The 13762-nt window shown below is 42.5% G+C and overlaps 1 protein-coding gene across 1 annotated transcript in view; it reads right to left on the minus strand.

Annotated features, from left to right (window-relative positions):
• ABCA4 (ATP binding cassette subfamily A member 4) overlaps positions 1-13762 on the minus strand; it is a 99428-nt gene that overhangs the window by 27163 nt on the left and 58503 nt on the right. The window contains exons 19-24 of the mRNA XM_083620528.1: positions 8990-9205; positions 6166-6343; positions 2609-2740; positions 1781-1920; positions 842-979; positions 76-269 (exon numbers count right to left, since the gene is read on the minus strand). Of these exons, the coding sequence (XP_083476654.1) occupies positions 76-269; positions 842-979; positions 1781-1920; positions 2609-2740; positions 6166-6343; positions 8990-9205 (998 nt within the window). The remainder of the gene's footprint in view (positions 1-75; positions 270-841; positions 980-1780; positions 1921-2608; positions 2741-6165; positions 6344-8989; positions 9206-13762) is intronic.

The raw sequence follows: 13762 nt of genomic DNA on the forward strand, positions 1-13762 counted from the left end.
CTGTATTTGTATTTGAATATTGGGGGATGAATAATGCTTACAGGTTACTTGTGCAAAATGGTGCCAAACACTTACAGCCTCCTTTCCTCCACTGTCTTGGATGTTTTTCATCTTGCGGACTAAGGTGAGATAGAAGCCTGTGCCAAAGGAATTCTTTAGGAAAACAGGGGATCCTGAGCAGTGCAGCCTTCCCTGGGAAATGATAGCAACCCGGTCGCCAAGGATGTCTGCCTCATCCATGTGGTGAGTAGACAGAATGATGGTTCTCCCTAAATGGGATCAAAAAATAGTAACTCACCTGTGAAAACACTGGCTGCAGGCCTCTTGTCTATTATATAATCAGACATTACTTAACCTTAGGGAGTTTAGCATACAAAAGCTTGACAGTCAATAACATGGGACAATTATGTAAAGCTGAGAGGCTGGGGCAGATATTCCACCAACCCAAGGGGGGGGGGGAAATCTAAGCATTGTCACTGCTACTAACAATCAACAACTAATCTGCTGAATTTAGCCAAAACAAATACTCAGTGCACCACATATGCAGACCCTATAATCTGTCAATCTTTGCTGCCTTTTCATTTGAATGGGGAGATTCCTTCATAGGTCTTCAGAAAGAATGTATAATTATTAACAGGTAGATGGAGCACAAATTGCAGCCTTAGACAGTGAGAGATCAAGCACAGTCTGCTTTGTCTGAAATCCACGGTCCTTTTCTGTGTATACACACAGAGAGAGACTGCTATCTTTACATCATCAAGAAGCTTTGAAACAAGGGAATGCTATTAAAAGATTTTAAAGGAAAAAACCAAACCAAGTTTTCATTCTGAGGACAAATTACCTGAACGATACTTCAGCAGGAGGTCCCAAATGGATCGTCTGGAATACGGATCAACTCCTGAAGTGGGTTCATCTAGGACAACCACTTTTGCTTCACCTACAAACGCGATGGCGACGGAGAGCTTTCGCTGCATGCCACCTAAGGAAAACGAGAGAGCAGCTAGAGTCAGCTAGAGGAAAGAGACTGCTCCTCAACAAGCAATAATCAAATATTTAATGTAACAGACGATTTAGCACTTAAAGGCTGACATGTTAAATGTAGGATGAGCTTTTTGTAGACCAGAGACCACTTAAAAGCTTATGCCGCAATAAATGCGTTAAGACTGCAAGGCGCCACAAGACTCTTGCCTGATTCTGATGCAACAGGGAAAACACTGCTGTTGCTTTGGGATTTCTTAAAAAGCTATATTCTGCTTTACCATATAAAATAACTCAAAGCAGCTCACAAAGAAAACGACAAAAAATATCAAAATGCAAAATAGGTTCAAAGCAAAAGCACATTTCTTCAATTCTTCAGAGAAATTAGATATCTGAGTATAGAATATCCCAGTCTCAGGAATGGCTTGGACCGTGTGAACATCACATCCTTTTCAGCCTTAGGATAAGCAAACAACATGCAGTCACAGAGGGAGAAAACTCCTCTATTATGTATCAGTGAACAAAACCATATGTGGGGAAGACCCTGTTATAAAATAAAGTGATGTAGCTTCATCAGGTGGTGGGCTTCTTGTGCCACTAAGAGGTGCAAAAATATCAGCTATTTAATCATGCACTCAACTTTTTACTGTACTTTTACTACAATTTTGCCAATATGTGCTGGGATGAACATGGGTGAGGTTAAGCAGAGCATCTAACTCTGCCCTCAGAGGCAGCAGTGAATGGTTAATATTCAAGAGCTAAAAAGGCGCACAGGACTTTGAGGGTTCAAACCTTTGGATACCTGATAAGTTTTGAGCCTCTTCATTCCTTTTATGTGGAAGGCCTATGTCCTCCAGCATCATTTCCATTTCCAGTTCTGCCTCCTCTCTGGTTCTCCCTTTTAGCTGGGCATAAAACAGGATGTGTTCTGCAACAGTAAGGCTATAGAAAAGAAACAGTGCTGTTTTAAGTTGGCCAAGAGACAAAGCATGTTGCACTATTCTACTGTAGAAACAAGATGCAAAAGCTTCCACCCACAGAGAGCTGAAGCCAGTTTGACAGAGAGGCCTCTGCTGTAAGCTCATCTGGTACAAGGTTCCCGAAACGATTCAGAAGCCTGCAAACCTTGTTTATCCAGAGGTGACATAAGGGAAAAGGGAATACAGTACTATAATGTCAGAGCTAAGCTTTTCTCTAACCACTTCTGTCTACAACCTAGAAGATTTTGTGAGGGGGAGAAGAAGTAACAGTCCGCTGGAAATGCAACATCATCATAGAAAAAGTTTTGCAGGTTCAAAACGGATTGGCTCTCCTCTTCCCTCAAAATGGTAACAAACACCCATTAACTCGCCTCTGAGTTGCAGAATGATATAATCCTTTTGAGTGTCAGTGTTGACATTTTGCCTAAGTTCATTCCCACGAGTGTGAATTATGGTCCTAACTAAAGCCTAAATAATCATCACAGAGCAAAACTAACACAAGCGCACTTTCATGTTGGGTTGCTTGTATCAATGTGTATCTGCTAGGCGAACAGAAGACTTGCATCAGGTAGTCAGAACAATTGCAGCCTTTCAGTTGGGAAACGCATTACTTGGAAGCAAGTTTGAAGCAAATCCCTGGCAGCACTTACTGATTGAACAAGATGTTGTACTGCGGGCACATGCCTAGACTCTGCTGTATGGAGTCCAAGTCTGTCTGGATGTCTTTCCCACCAACCAGTATTGTTCCAGATGTAGGTGGAAACAGACCTGTGAGGATAGACCTAGCCAAACAACATGAGAAACAGGTTTATCAATAATTATACAGCTGTTATTTACAAAATAATAAAAACAAAACAATATCAGATAAAGTTGAGATAATGTCCTGGGGCACCACTAGGCGGCGCTTTTGTCTATAGACACGTTTTGGAAAAAATACAATGCAAATCTAAAGGCAGCTCTACAGATCTGCTTGCTGGATCTAAACTTAAGAATGAATAAGAACACATGAACACATTTATAGGGGGAGAACAGCATTAAGTCATTATTATTAGTACTGCTGAGCTATATCATTAAAGGGGTACTGCAAGAAAAACGGTTTAAGTTTTATTTTTGATAAAAACTATCAGAACATAATTGTTTTTTCTTTCACAATAGACTTTACATGAGATCTGAGGAGGCTGTAGGCAGAACCTGAAACACTTGTAATACTGAGATGGTTTTAGTCAAAAATTAAATAACTTGCATTTTCAAATGGAAGTATCTGTTTCTTGCAAATGCAACTCTTGGAACATTAAAACAAAAACATTTCATCCTGGCTCTGCAAATGGAAGTAAGACTGACTGGGCCTAGGAAAGGAATAAAAAAAAGTAAAGGACCCCTGAGAGTTAAATCCAGTCGTGAACGACTATAGGGTTGCGGTGCTCATCTTTCAGTTTTTTGCACTAGTCTGCATTTTTTAAAATGAAAAGTCATCAGTGAATATCTTCTAATATGCACACATTTGTGTGCAATGTTGCCTACTGCAGAAACCCGCAATTTACACGGTTGTTATATTTTTGGGTATTGCACCTAAAGCCAAAATCGCATATAGTCAAAATACATTGGATTTCCAAAGTCACTTTTCCTGGAACCCTGCCCCCTTTTGAATTATTATTTTTTGCCATGCACATAAAACTGAACGCTAACATGTTGCTAACATGCACATTTTATGAGCTCTTGATCTAGAATAAGTATTATATATATATTTGGCACACATTGCTTGGATGAATAACTACATTGCAAAATTCAGAGAAGTGTGAATTTTGAAGGATGGCTGGGTTTCAGTTCCTGCATTGTTTCGGAAAGGGCAAATCGGGTTGTTTCACCTTAAAATGTGAACCACATCTAATTTCTCCCCCATCTCTACCCTTGGAGTGGTGGCACTCAGGGGGTGGGGGGACAACAAGCAGGCACAGGATAGGGGAAGCAGCCTTTTTCTTGCTGATCCTCCCCCCTTTCAGCTCTTCCCACCCCTGAATTCCCCATTGATCTTGTCAAACATGGGATGGGGCACACACATTTGCAAAGATAATGTCTGTTCTAGCCCAAGAACAGAAGCCAAGAGAACATAATGTGCAGCTCATATTGCAGAAAACCCCCAAAGTACAAGCCAAGTGACAAGAAAGGAAAGATGGAGCAGATCTGCAATGTCCACAGTTTTTGAAAAATTAACCTGGCCACAGCATATAATAGCTACTCAGGAAGAGACCTGGGGGCAGTAGAAACCGAAAGCCAAGGAAATGTTTCTCCAGACCCCTGAGAAACAATGCACCTGGAACTCTCCTAGGCCCGAGGGGCCTATCAACTTTGCTGACTTCATTGCTTTTTCAATTCTTTCAGACTAAAGACTCCCTGTCTCTCTGAGCATATTTAAGAAGACCTGACCCCAGGAAAAAAATGCTGCTCTTCCAGAGAGACATCTGCTTTTGTTTCTCCTATTACTTCCACTTTTATAAGATAGGCATTTCCTTCTCCCGAGGTCTTGGAATTATCCTCCCAACCCCGCACAAGCCAATGTGATCACCGATAAGGGTAATCCATGTTTATAATTCACACTAGTTAAGATGGGAGAGTAAGAGCAATCCTCTGTAGGAAACAAGACGATTACCTTCATTTTAAACAATATTTACTGCTGTATCTAAAACCAGAACTGCCCCAGGAAACAAAATATACAGCTATGTAAATTTACAGTACATGCAGAAATTAAAATAAACCCGGATACCTAACTATGTGTCTGGGCTGCAAAGCAGAACAGGTTATTAGGAGAGTTGATTAAATGGAGCGAATCACTATGACAACAATTGGCATGCAATTTAGAGGGGAACACACACACATATGCACATCCTCCATATTGATCTTAGCTATGCATACCCAAGTATAATTGTCAGCAGAAATAAGCATTTAAGGTGGTTGTGCCTATCTTTTGAGCCACACACATCAGAGAATTTCAGTTTTGTTTGTGAAATGAAAAACCATTCAGTGAAATTAACAGGAACTAGCATCAGAGTAGAGAGATAAATGCAAGCTCAGCCTCCTGTCATCTCTAGCGATGTTAGTGAATTTTGTAACTACTTGGCTCAGCACATGAGCTTGTCCATTTTAGAATGCTCAGCTTTATTATGAATTGAATACCATTTTCCTGAGAAGTTCTTCTCTGGCTCAGAACGTTAAATGAGATTCTGCTGAGCAAGCACCCCAAACCTACTGCACATTTAAAAAAAAAAAATATGTTCATTGCTTACTCTTCACTAATCATGTGATGATTACTGCAAACTACTAGATCACCTGATAAACAAAGAGCAGTTTGTTTAGTGAGAATCTATGAGGGTCAATCACTTTCCTTGATTGTTCCTTTACATGCATTTGGTTGTGGTTAGTGTCTCGTATCTAGATTGAAACCCCTCTCTTGTTCTCAGGTGTGTTTGTTGGTGGTGATAATGGCAGTGGTTGAACTATCCATCATGGCTGATTCTCCACTGGGGCACAGGAAACTAAATGACAGTCTCAAGGCCAAAATGATCGCACCTGCATACACACCATGCCAACATGACAAGTCTGGAGAGAATGCTAAAAAAATACGCAAATATTTTCTGAATACAGAGACCACTCTGAACCACCGGGAGCTCACTTATCAGCAGGTTTACCCTCCTCCTCCATCCCACACATACTACCTGCAGCACTTCATTTCAGAAAGTGTTTGCTGAGGTTACAGGTGTGAAATGTATCTTCACTCTTCAACTCTTATCTGTAACTGGAGTTTTACAAGCCACACCTTCTTTTCCCTCCCTCCCTTTTAAAAAAGGGCATTACAACCTAGTTTTGTCTTATTGTCAGTGAACTAAAATTATGAATATAACTTAAGAATAATAGCAAAGGTGGCTATGCATAAAACCTGTACCTGGGCAAGTATAGTGTGTGTGTGTGTGTGTGTGTGTGTGTGTGTGCGCGTGTGTGTGTGTGTGCGTGTAATGTTAGTATATAGCATAAGAGGCCAGCATCTTGATGAAACTAAGCAGGTCTGGATCTGCTAAGTGCCCGGATGGGTGGCCACCTGGAAACCGTGACTGCCACCTTGGGTTCCATGATGGAAGGAAGGCAGAATATCAAGTGCAAGAAAAAGACATATATGGAATTAGCAGCATGATAATCTTATTTCAGACTGACTCACATAGTGGTTGTCTTCCCAGCTCCATTGTGGCCAAGAAAAGCAGTGATCTGACCCTCATAGAACGTAATAGTCATTCCGTCAACAGCTGGCTTAGAGCAACCGGGGAAGATCTTCACCAGGTTCTGAATACACACGCCTGGGACCAGACCAGAAGGCTCCTCTTCAAAGTGCAAGTTTGCTTGAAACAAAGATTTTTTTTATATTAAAAAAAATTAATGAAACAACTGCAGAGGTGAGCTGTAGAGGTGTGTGACTACAGCTCTAAGACAACACAGCATATTATAATTGTTAGAAGCACTTGCATTGCAACACATTCTGGTTCACCGTCCCCCTAACAGTACACATTTTTTCCCCTGGGTTGCATCATGGTTAGCCCACAAAGAATCGGACCTGCAGTGATTTTTGTAGAAACCGTAAGGTCAGAGCTAACAATAATGGTCATGGGCATTTGTTGCTGACAAAGCTTTCGTGGACCTTTTACCACACTGAGGATCGCCCTTGGCCATTACGAATATTCATATTAGGTAAAGGTAAAGGGACCCCTGACCATTAGGTCCAGTCGTGGGCGACTCTGAGGTTGCGGTGCTCATCTCGCTTTATTGGCCGAGGGAGCTGGCGTACAGCTTCCGGGTCATGTGGTGAGCATGACAACGCCGCTTCTGGCAAACCAGAGCAGCGCACGGAAACGCCGTTTACCTTCCCGCCGGAGCGGTACCTATTTATCAACTTGCACTTCGACGTGTTTTTGAACTGCTAGGTTGGCAGGAGCAAGGACCGAGCAATGGGAGCTCACACCGTTGCGGGGATTCGAACCGCCGACCTTCTGATCGGCAAGTCCTAGGCTCTGTGGTTTAACCCACATTGCTCCACTTGCCGGTATAGCCAACTATGTGGTAAGCTGAGAACCAAGTCAAAATTTCTGATAAGAGACTTATGAGAAGGTAATTTCTGAGAATTCCCCCTCCCAAACACACAAAGGGCATTTTTTTTCAGCCACCAATTGAACCCCCAACCTCCCTGTGGGTGCGGGGGAGCCCAATCTGCAAACCGACCAGCAACTGTGCACAATAGTTCACTACAGAGTCACAGTCATGGTACAGAGCAATTTAAAGTGGCCTCTTATGGTGCACAGGAGAAAGCAGCAGGAGGCCTTTATCAGCAGTGACAACAAAATCTGGCGTGTAAACAATGCATCTGTCCACTTGAACAACTTTTTTTCTTATTCCACTCCTCCCCACAAAAAAGGGAACAGAATGAGATCACCAGAGTTTAGAATAACATTGTTTTCTTTTTGTCTTGGTGGGAGAAACTCACCCTTGTGCAGGAGGAAAGATCAAGGCCTGGGTTTCCCACTGAATACAGACCATCCAGAAGACTGAGCTCATAAGACTGCCATTTTAAATGCCACCATGGGGACTGTTTTATTTTGCTTAATTCTGGGCCAAAGAAACAGCCTTTGAAGTAAACGACCCCCTTGGGCATTTGAGATGATGTAAATCAAGAGCCTTTTGACTTGTGTTTATCCAAGTTACCTTAAGATTTGCAAGGGGAGTTTCCATAAGGGTTTGCTTACTTAACTTTTCAGAATCAGAAGAGTTATGTTAGGGTGCAGTCAGCTCAGTCCAGGCATGTCCCTTTCTACTAGTAAGGTATTGTTGAGAAATGTATGTGACTCTCCTGCCCTATTTTTTTGTCTTTTAAAAAAACCTTCCTTCCACTTTCAGTCTGAAGTGACCTAACAGGGCACAGGTTTACAACCTTGCCTTCATGAGGGCTTCTGATGGCATATTCAGCATTCAGGTTTGGTGGGCAAATCTTGGAAGAAGAGAGGCTTGGATCCATCCTATGCTCCCAGACTGAGGCTGACATAGCAAGGCACCAGAGTGCCTTTTCAATCACGTATGATGGGCTGGAGACATGAGAACACAATATGTTTTGTGCATACATTTTCAACGCAGGTGTTTGTGTTGGTGGGACAGCAGTATATTTTTAATTTAAATTTTTTTTTTTTTTTTAGCAAGAAAACATGGAGCACTGCAACATGGATAGCTAGTTTTAGTCATCAGTCATCTGTGCAGGATATTTATCACACAAGCTGCCTAAAGGTCACAGGTTAGAAAAGGGAATGTCAGTTATTTATTCTAAGGCAGGCCAACTTCTGCAGAGTTTTGGGACTTGCAGCAATCTGGGAAAAAGCCAACAAGGTGCTAGGAGGAGATATGGTAAAGAGATCTTTGCTTCTTGCCAGGCTAGATCTTTTTGAAGGAAGACCCCTGCTTTCATTCACCCATCATCACACAGGATGAACCCAAATGACCTGGGGTTTCATTCAGTAAGTTTGAAAGAATGTGTGCTCGTGCTCGGTGCTTGAATCACCAACTTTTCACCAAATGCAAAAACTCCAGATCTGCAGAAGGTGACTCCCTGTGCCCAAATATTGCTTCAGAGGGTCAGTTTGCACAGCAAAGAGAATCAAGCAGAAGTGTTTTTCCCCTGGCCTGTATGACATCATTGTGCTTACCATGTTTGAATGCTGACCCATTTAAAAAGGTTTATAGATGTCTGAGAGGAAGCTAAACTGAACAGTTCACCCTGATTGTGCTAGTTTTGTAGGCTGACCTCCAATGAAGAGTTCTTCAGACTGTTTTGTTGGAACTGGCTCTCCTGGGACAATAAAGTGAGATTCTACTCTGCTACACCCACCTGGAGCTATTCACACACCACCACATAGGCAGACAAATGAACTGGCAACAAAGAAACACATCAAAGTTCAAATGTATAACACAAAAAGAGTTGCGATTACTCCGCTTCTCTCTCTCCTTACTAGTCATTTCATCTTTGCCTTTTGCCTCTGCCTCAGGCTTCCCCTGCTTGATGTACTCTGGTTTCCTTTTGTGTTTACATTTGTATTCTTTACCATCCTTCTTCAACGGGCTGTCTGCCTGGGTTTTCCGCCTGTCGGGTTCATCAGCCATGGACTTTCTCATCTCTTCTTCTTCTGCCTTCATGTTGACGCTGCCTTCCTTTTCTGAAACTTTGTCTAGGTTAATCAGAATTCAAGTAATTTTTAAAAGGCAACAATTGCTGTCAGTCTTGAGTACACACTACTCCTTATAGCACATTTGAAACATATTTTTCCCCTCAAAGAATTCTGGGCATTGTAGTTTGTTAAGGGTTGCTGGGCAGTGTAACTTTTTGAGGGGTAAACTACCATACCCATAATTCTTTGAGAGGGGGTGGAAAGGTAGCTTTGTGAGGGATAAACTACAGTTCCCAGGATTCTTTGGTGGAAGTACTGTGATTTAGATGTGCTTTCAATGCATGGTGTGGATGTGATTGTAAGTTTCATTTAAATAGCAACATTTAACAAGACTCGTGTGTGTGTGTGTGTGTGTGCGCGCGCGCGTGTATCACGGCCACTAGAAGGCACATGCCTAAATAGTGAAGGCCATTTGGTTGGGTATAGGTCTTTTAAAATACATAGAATTGCTAAGTAAACTACAAAACGCTAGGAAATTCTTGCCCCTTGCCTAACAAAGCTTAAGGAGAAGCATTCTATACGGTTTAAATCTCTTTTTTTACAGCTCTTCTAGAGGACTAGGACCTTAAATGAGAGATTTTAAAACTTCCCAATAGGAAGTTTTGTTCCTAAATCACAATGACTGCAAGTGAGACTCAGAAAACAATATTAAATTAGATGTGATTCTTACTACTACAGAGTGTTTCCTATTTCACTATGTATTGTGTTCACAGAGTCCTTACTGCCTCAGTGATCAGGGTGTGCTTTGCATTCCTGTGATGTTCAAATCCTTGCCCTGTTAGCTTGTTACACGCAAGTGGCAAGGTGAGCCAATCCCTTGCCTCCTCTCCCAGTGAGCCAGTGTCACAGCACTTCTTGCATTTCCCCTATCAGTGTATTTGTGGTCACTGTCCCATGGTAGGAGGGGGCACCTGCACTGATACAGGTTTAACCCAGGTGTTTTATTGGCCACCAGCACATGTGTCGAATAACCGGGTGAGGCCGTAAAACACCAGGCAGATGGTGATTCTAAGGACATGACATGGATGCACTACTCTGTTGTTAAAAGATTTAAAGCAGCCTTTCTCTGCCTCGGGTCCCCCAATGTCGTTGGACTACAACTCCCATCACCCCTAGCTAGCAGGAGCAGTGGTCAAGGATGAAGGGAGTTGTAGTCCATCATTATTCGGGGACCGAAGGTGGAGAAAGGCTGAACTGAAGCTGGCAACATTTTAAAAATAATGCCTTTCAGTGGGCTTTGCTGATGCTCTCAACATGAAGGTCCATGCTGCTTTTCCTGATTACTTATTTCATTTAGGAATTGCTTCCTAAAACAGATCCCAGAGCAATTTACAGGAAAAACATATGAGCAATTGCATATATAAAAGCAATGACATATATGGAAAAACAAACAAGAGAAATGCTGAAAGGACAAAAGAGAGGATCAAAAGGTTGTGCGCTAATTTCTAAGTCAGGACTGGGCTGGATGTGGCCCTCCAGGCCTCTCCACCTGGCCCTTGGAACTCTCCCCAAGCCTCACTCTTTATTAGGCCTGTCTCGCACCCTCCTGGAGTGTTTTTGCTTTACTGGATTATGTCCTCTAACTCTGATAATGGCTCTTCGTTGCCTGGGCGGAGGAGAGTTTGTTGTGTGAATGCATGTAGCCTACTGCACAAAGGTAGGATATGTATTAATTGTTCTGCCCACCTTACTCCCACAACCCATCAATGCCTCAAAAAGCTTTGCCTAAATCTTCCTCGTAGTATATAGCCTTGCAAGGCTGCTTTGATATGTGGCATCCTGGAAGCTGGAAAACAGAAGCAATGTCAATAGTAACAAACAGATGCATCCTCTGTTCTTCTGAATTCCTCTCACAGGACATCCAGTGGGAAAGCTGTACTTTCAGCTGAGAATGCAACAAAAGCAAATCCGCTTCCAAGGGGGGCAATGTTGCTGCCCTTTTTCCCGCTCTGACCCTAACATGTGCCATGACTGGGATGGTGCTGGTGGGAGAGGTTTCAGGTTGTTTGCAGAGGGGATTAGCCTCCTGCTGGCCCAGAAGTACCTTCATCTGCTGAGAACCAGATTCAAACAGCCTGTCATAGCCTGTGAAGTACTATGGCAGCAAGACCATGCAAATAACAGATTTTCTCCTCCCTTCTCTGTAGTATAGCAACTGTTTGTCACTGTGGTTTTGTGGATTCTGGAATGAGTTGTTTATGCATCTATTCCAGGCACTTGGACTCACACTAGTGATTTCAACATCATTGATAATTCAATGGAGCTGGATGATTGGAGGTTTTTCTTAATGAAAACTAGTTTAGCATCCTTAACATGCACGCAGATCTGGCCAGTTCATACAATCCAGAGTATCCTTCATATGGCCATTCCCAAGCGACCCAATGGAGGACATAACATCTGACTAGGTTCTTCCTTGGATGTATCAGAAATCTGAAGAGGTGCTGTGTCAATGAGATGTTGCTAGGAAGTTAAACCCAAGTCAGGAATGCAGATGCATTAGCACCTTAAAAAGGTAAAGGTACCGCTGACCAACAGGTCCAGTTGTGACCGACTCTAGGGTTGCGTGCTCATCTCGCTCAAGAGGCCGGGAGCCGGCGCTTGTCCGCAGACAGCTTCCAGGTCACGTGGCCAGCGTGACTAAGCCGCTTCTGGCGAACCAGCACAGCACACGGAAACACCATTTACCTTCCCGCTGGAGAGCGGTCCCTATTTATCTACTTGCATTTTGGGGTGCTTTCGAACTGCTAGGTTGGCAGGAGCTGGGACCCAGAACGGGAGCTCACCCCATCACGGGGATTCGAACCGCTGACCTTTCGATCAGCAAGTCCTAGGCTCTGTGGTTTAACCCATAGCGCCACCCACGTCCCTATTAGCACCTTAAAGGTTATCAAATTTATCATGGCATATGCTTTGTGGACTTTGCTAAATGAACACAGTATCATCCAGTTACAGGTGTGTGTGTGTATATGTGTATATATATATATATATATATATATATATATATATATGTATGTATGTATATGATATATATATATATATATATATATATATATATATATATGTATGTATGTATGTATATGTATATAAGCATCATTTCTCTCTTTTTTTGGGGGGGTATACTTGTAAACCATGAGGTCAAAGGGAAATGAAATGTAGAAAAGCGCGAGCTGTGGTAATTATGTTATTAACAGTGGTAATTCGGAAAAAACAAATACATCCTGGCATTGATATGTCAATTAACACATATAATGTGCTCAAAATCCTTTGTCTCGGTTCAGTCAATAAGTGATAGCACTGAACCTCTTGATGTGTTGTAATTCAGTGGTTTCACATTGCAGTCTTCGTTTGAAGTTCCTTTGCTCCATTGCTGGCCATGCTAAGGATTGAAATTTTCACACTGACTTTTCAATATCGCGGTTTCTGACGTCAGACTTCTGCCCATTTATTCTTTTGCACAGAGGCTGGCTTGTTGCAGAAGGTCTTTCTGGCAGATGATGACATATTTCACAATGGAAGATGATCACATGAATGAACTTGGTATTGTTGGCACAGTGGACACTGGGCAGAGTTGGCATATAGGTCTGATCCCTGTGCCTGCAGCTCCATTTTGTGACCTGTTGTTGCTGTTTTAAGGAGGGCGGTTCTCTGTAAGCAAGTACATGCCCACCTCCAATGGTATGTGAGAAAGAAGTGCAGTTGTCCAGCATGGGCTCTACATAGATCACCAATGATACTTTTAAAACTACATGTACAAATACTCAGGTTCACACTTCATGCAGTTGGGCTGTAGTCCATGAAAGCTTATGTCATAACAAATGGTTAGCTTTTAAGATGCTGATAAGTCTCTTGAAGGCTTTTGCTAAAAATGCAGGGAACAAATCTGCCTCTATGTATCTTGGATGTATGGACCAGTTCCCAAATGGTCAGGATGCAAGAACATGCCTATCTCAAATGGGCTGAAGCATATTGCCTTTCTATTATGCATCTCTTGGTAGATGTGAGAGCATTTTTCTCCATGTCTGTAGAAGTCTGTTCCAGTCTCAGGTTGCTGCTGAAAAAAGGCAGCATCAGAAAGAGAGGACCTGGATCTTCCAACATATTTGCATTGAAAAAATAGATATCGTAAGACTAAAGGGAACATGGGTCGTCTTTGAGTATCAGGCTTAGTTCAGACCACTTGCAAAAGCGTTGGTCACATTTGTGTGTTGGACCAGTTTTAGCCCTTGTTTGGGGACACGTCAGAAGTATGGTTTCACTTGGGGTGGGGGGCAGGAGGGAAGGGAGATTACAGAATATTTCCAGGAACAGTGAAATGCTATACCTGATGTTCAGAGTCACTCCAGTGCCAGCTCAGTTAACATCAGAATCATGCTACTTCCTTCAGCAGTTGTCATAATAGTCCTTGTCAACTATCTCCAGACAGATCAGTAAGAGAGACATGATTTGCAGGCCGCCAGTTAATCTCAGCATAATTTAGAAAGATTTCAGACAGAACCCCAACTCGCTCTACAGCAACACTTTTAATAACAGTGGGCCACTCAAAGTTCAAAGCCACCT

This window comes from Podarcis filfolensis, assembly GCF_964270895.1.
Source record: "Podarcis filfolensis genome assembly, chromosome: 6".
NCBI lineage: Eukaryota > Metazoa > Chordata > Lepidosauria > Squamata > Lacertidae > Podarcis > Podarcis filfolensis.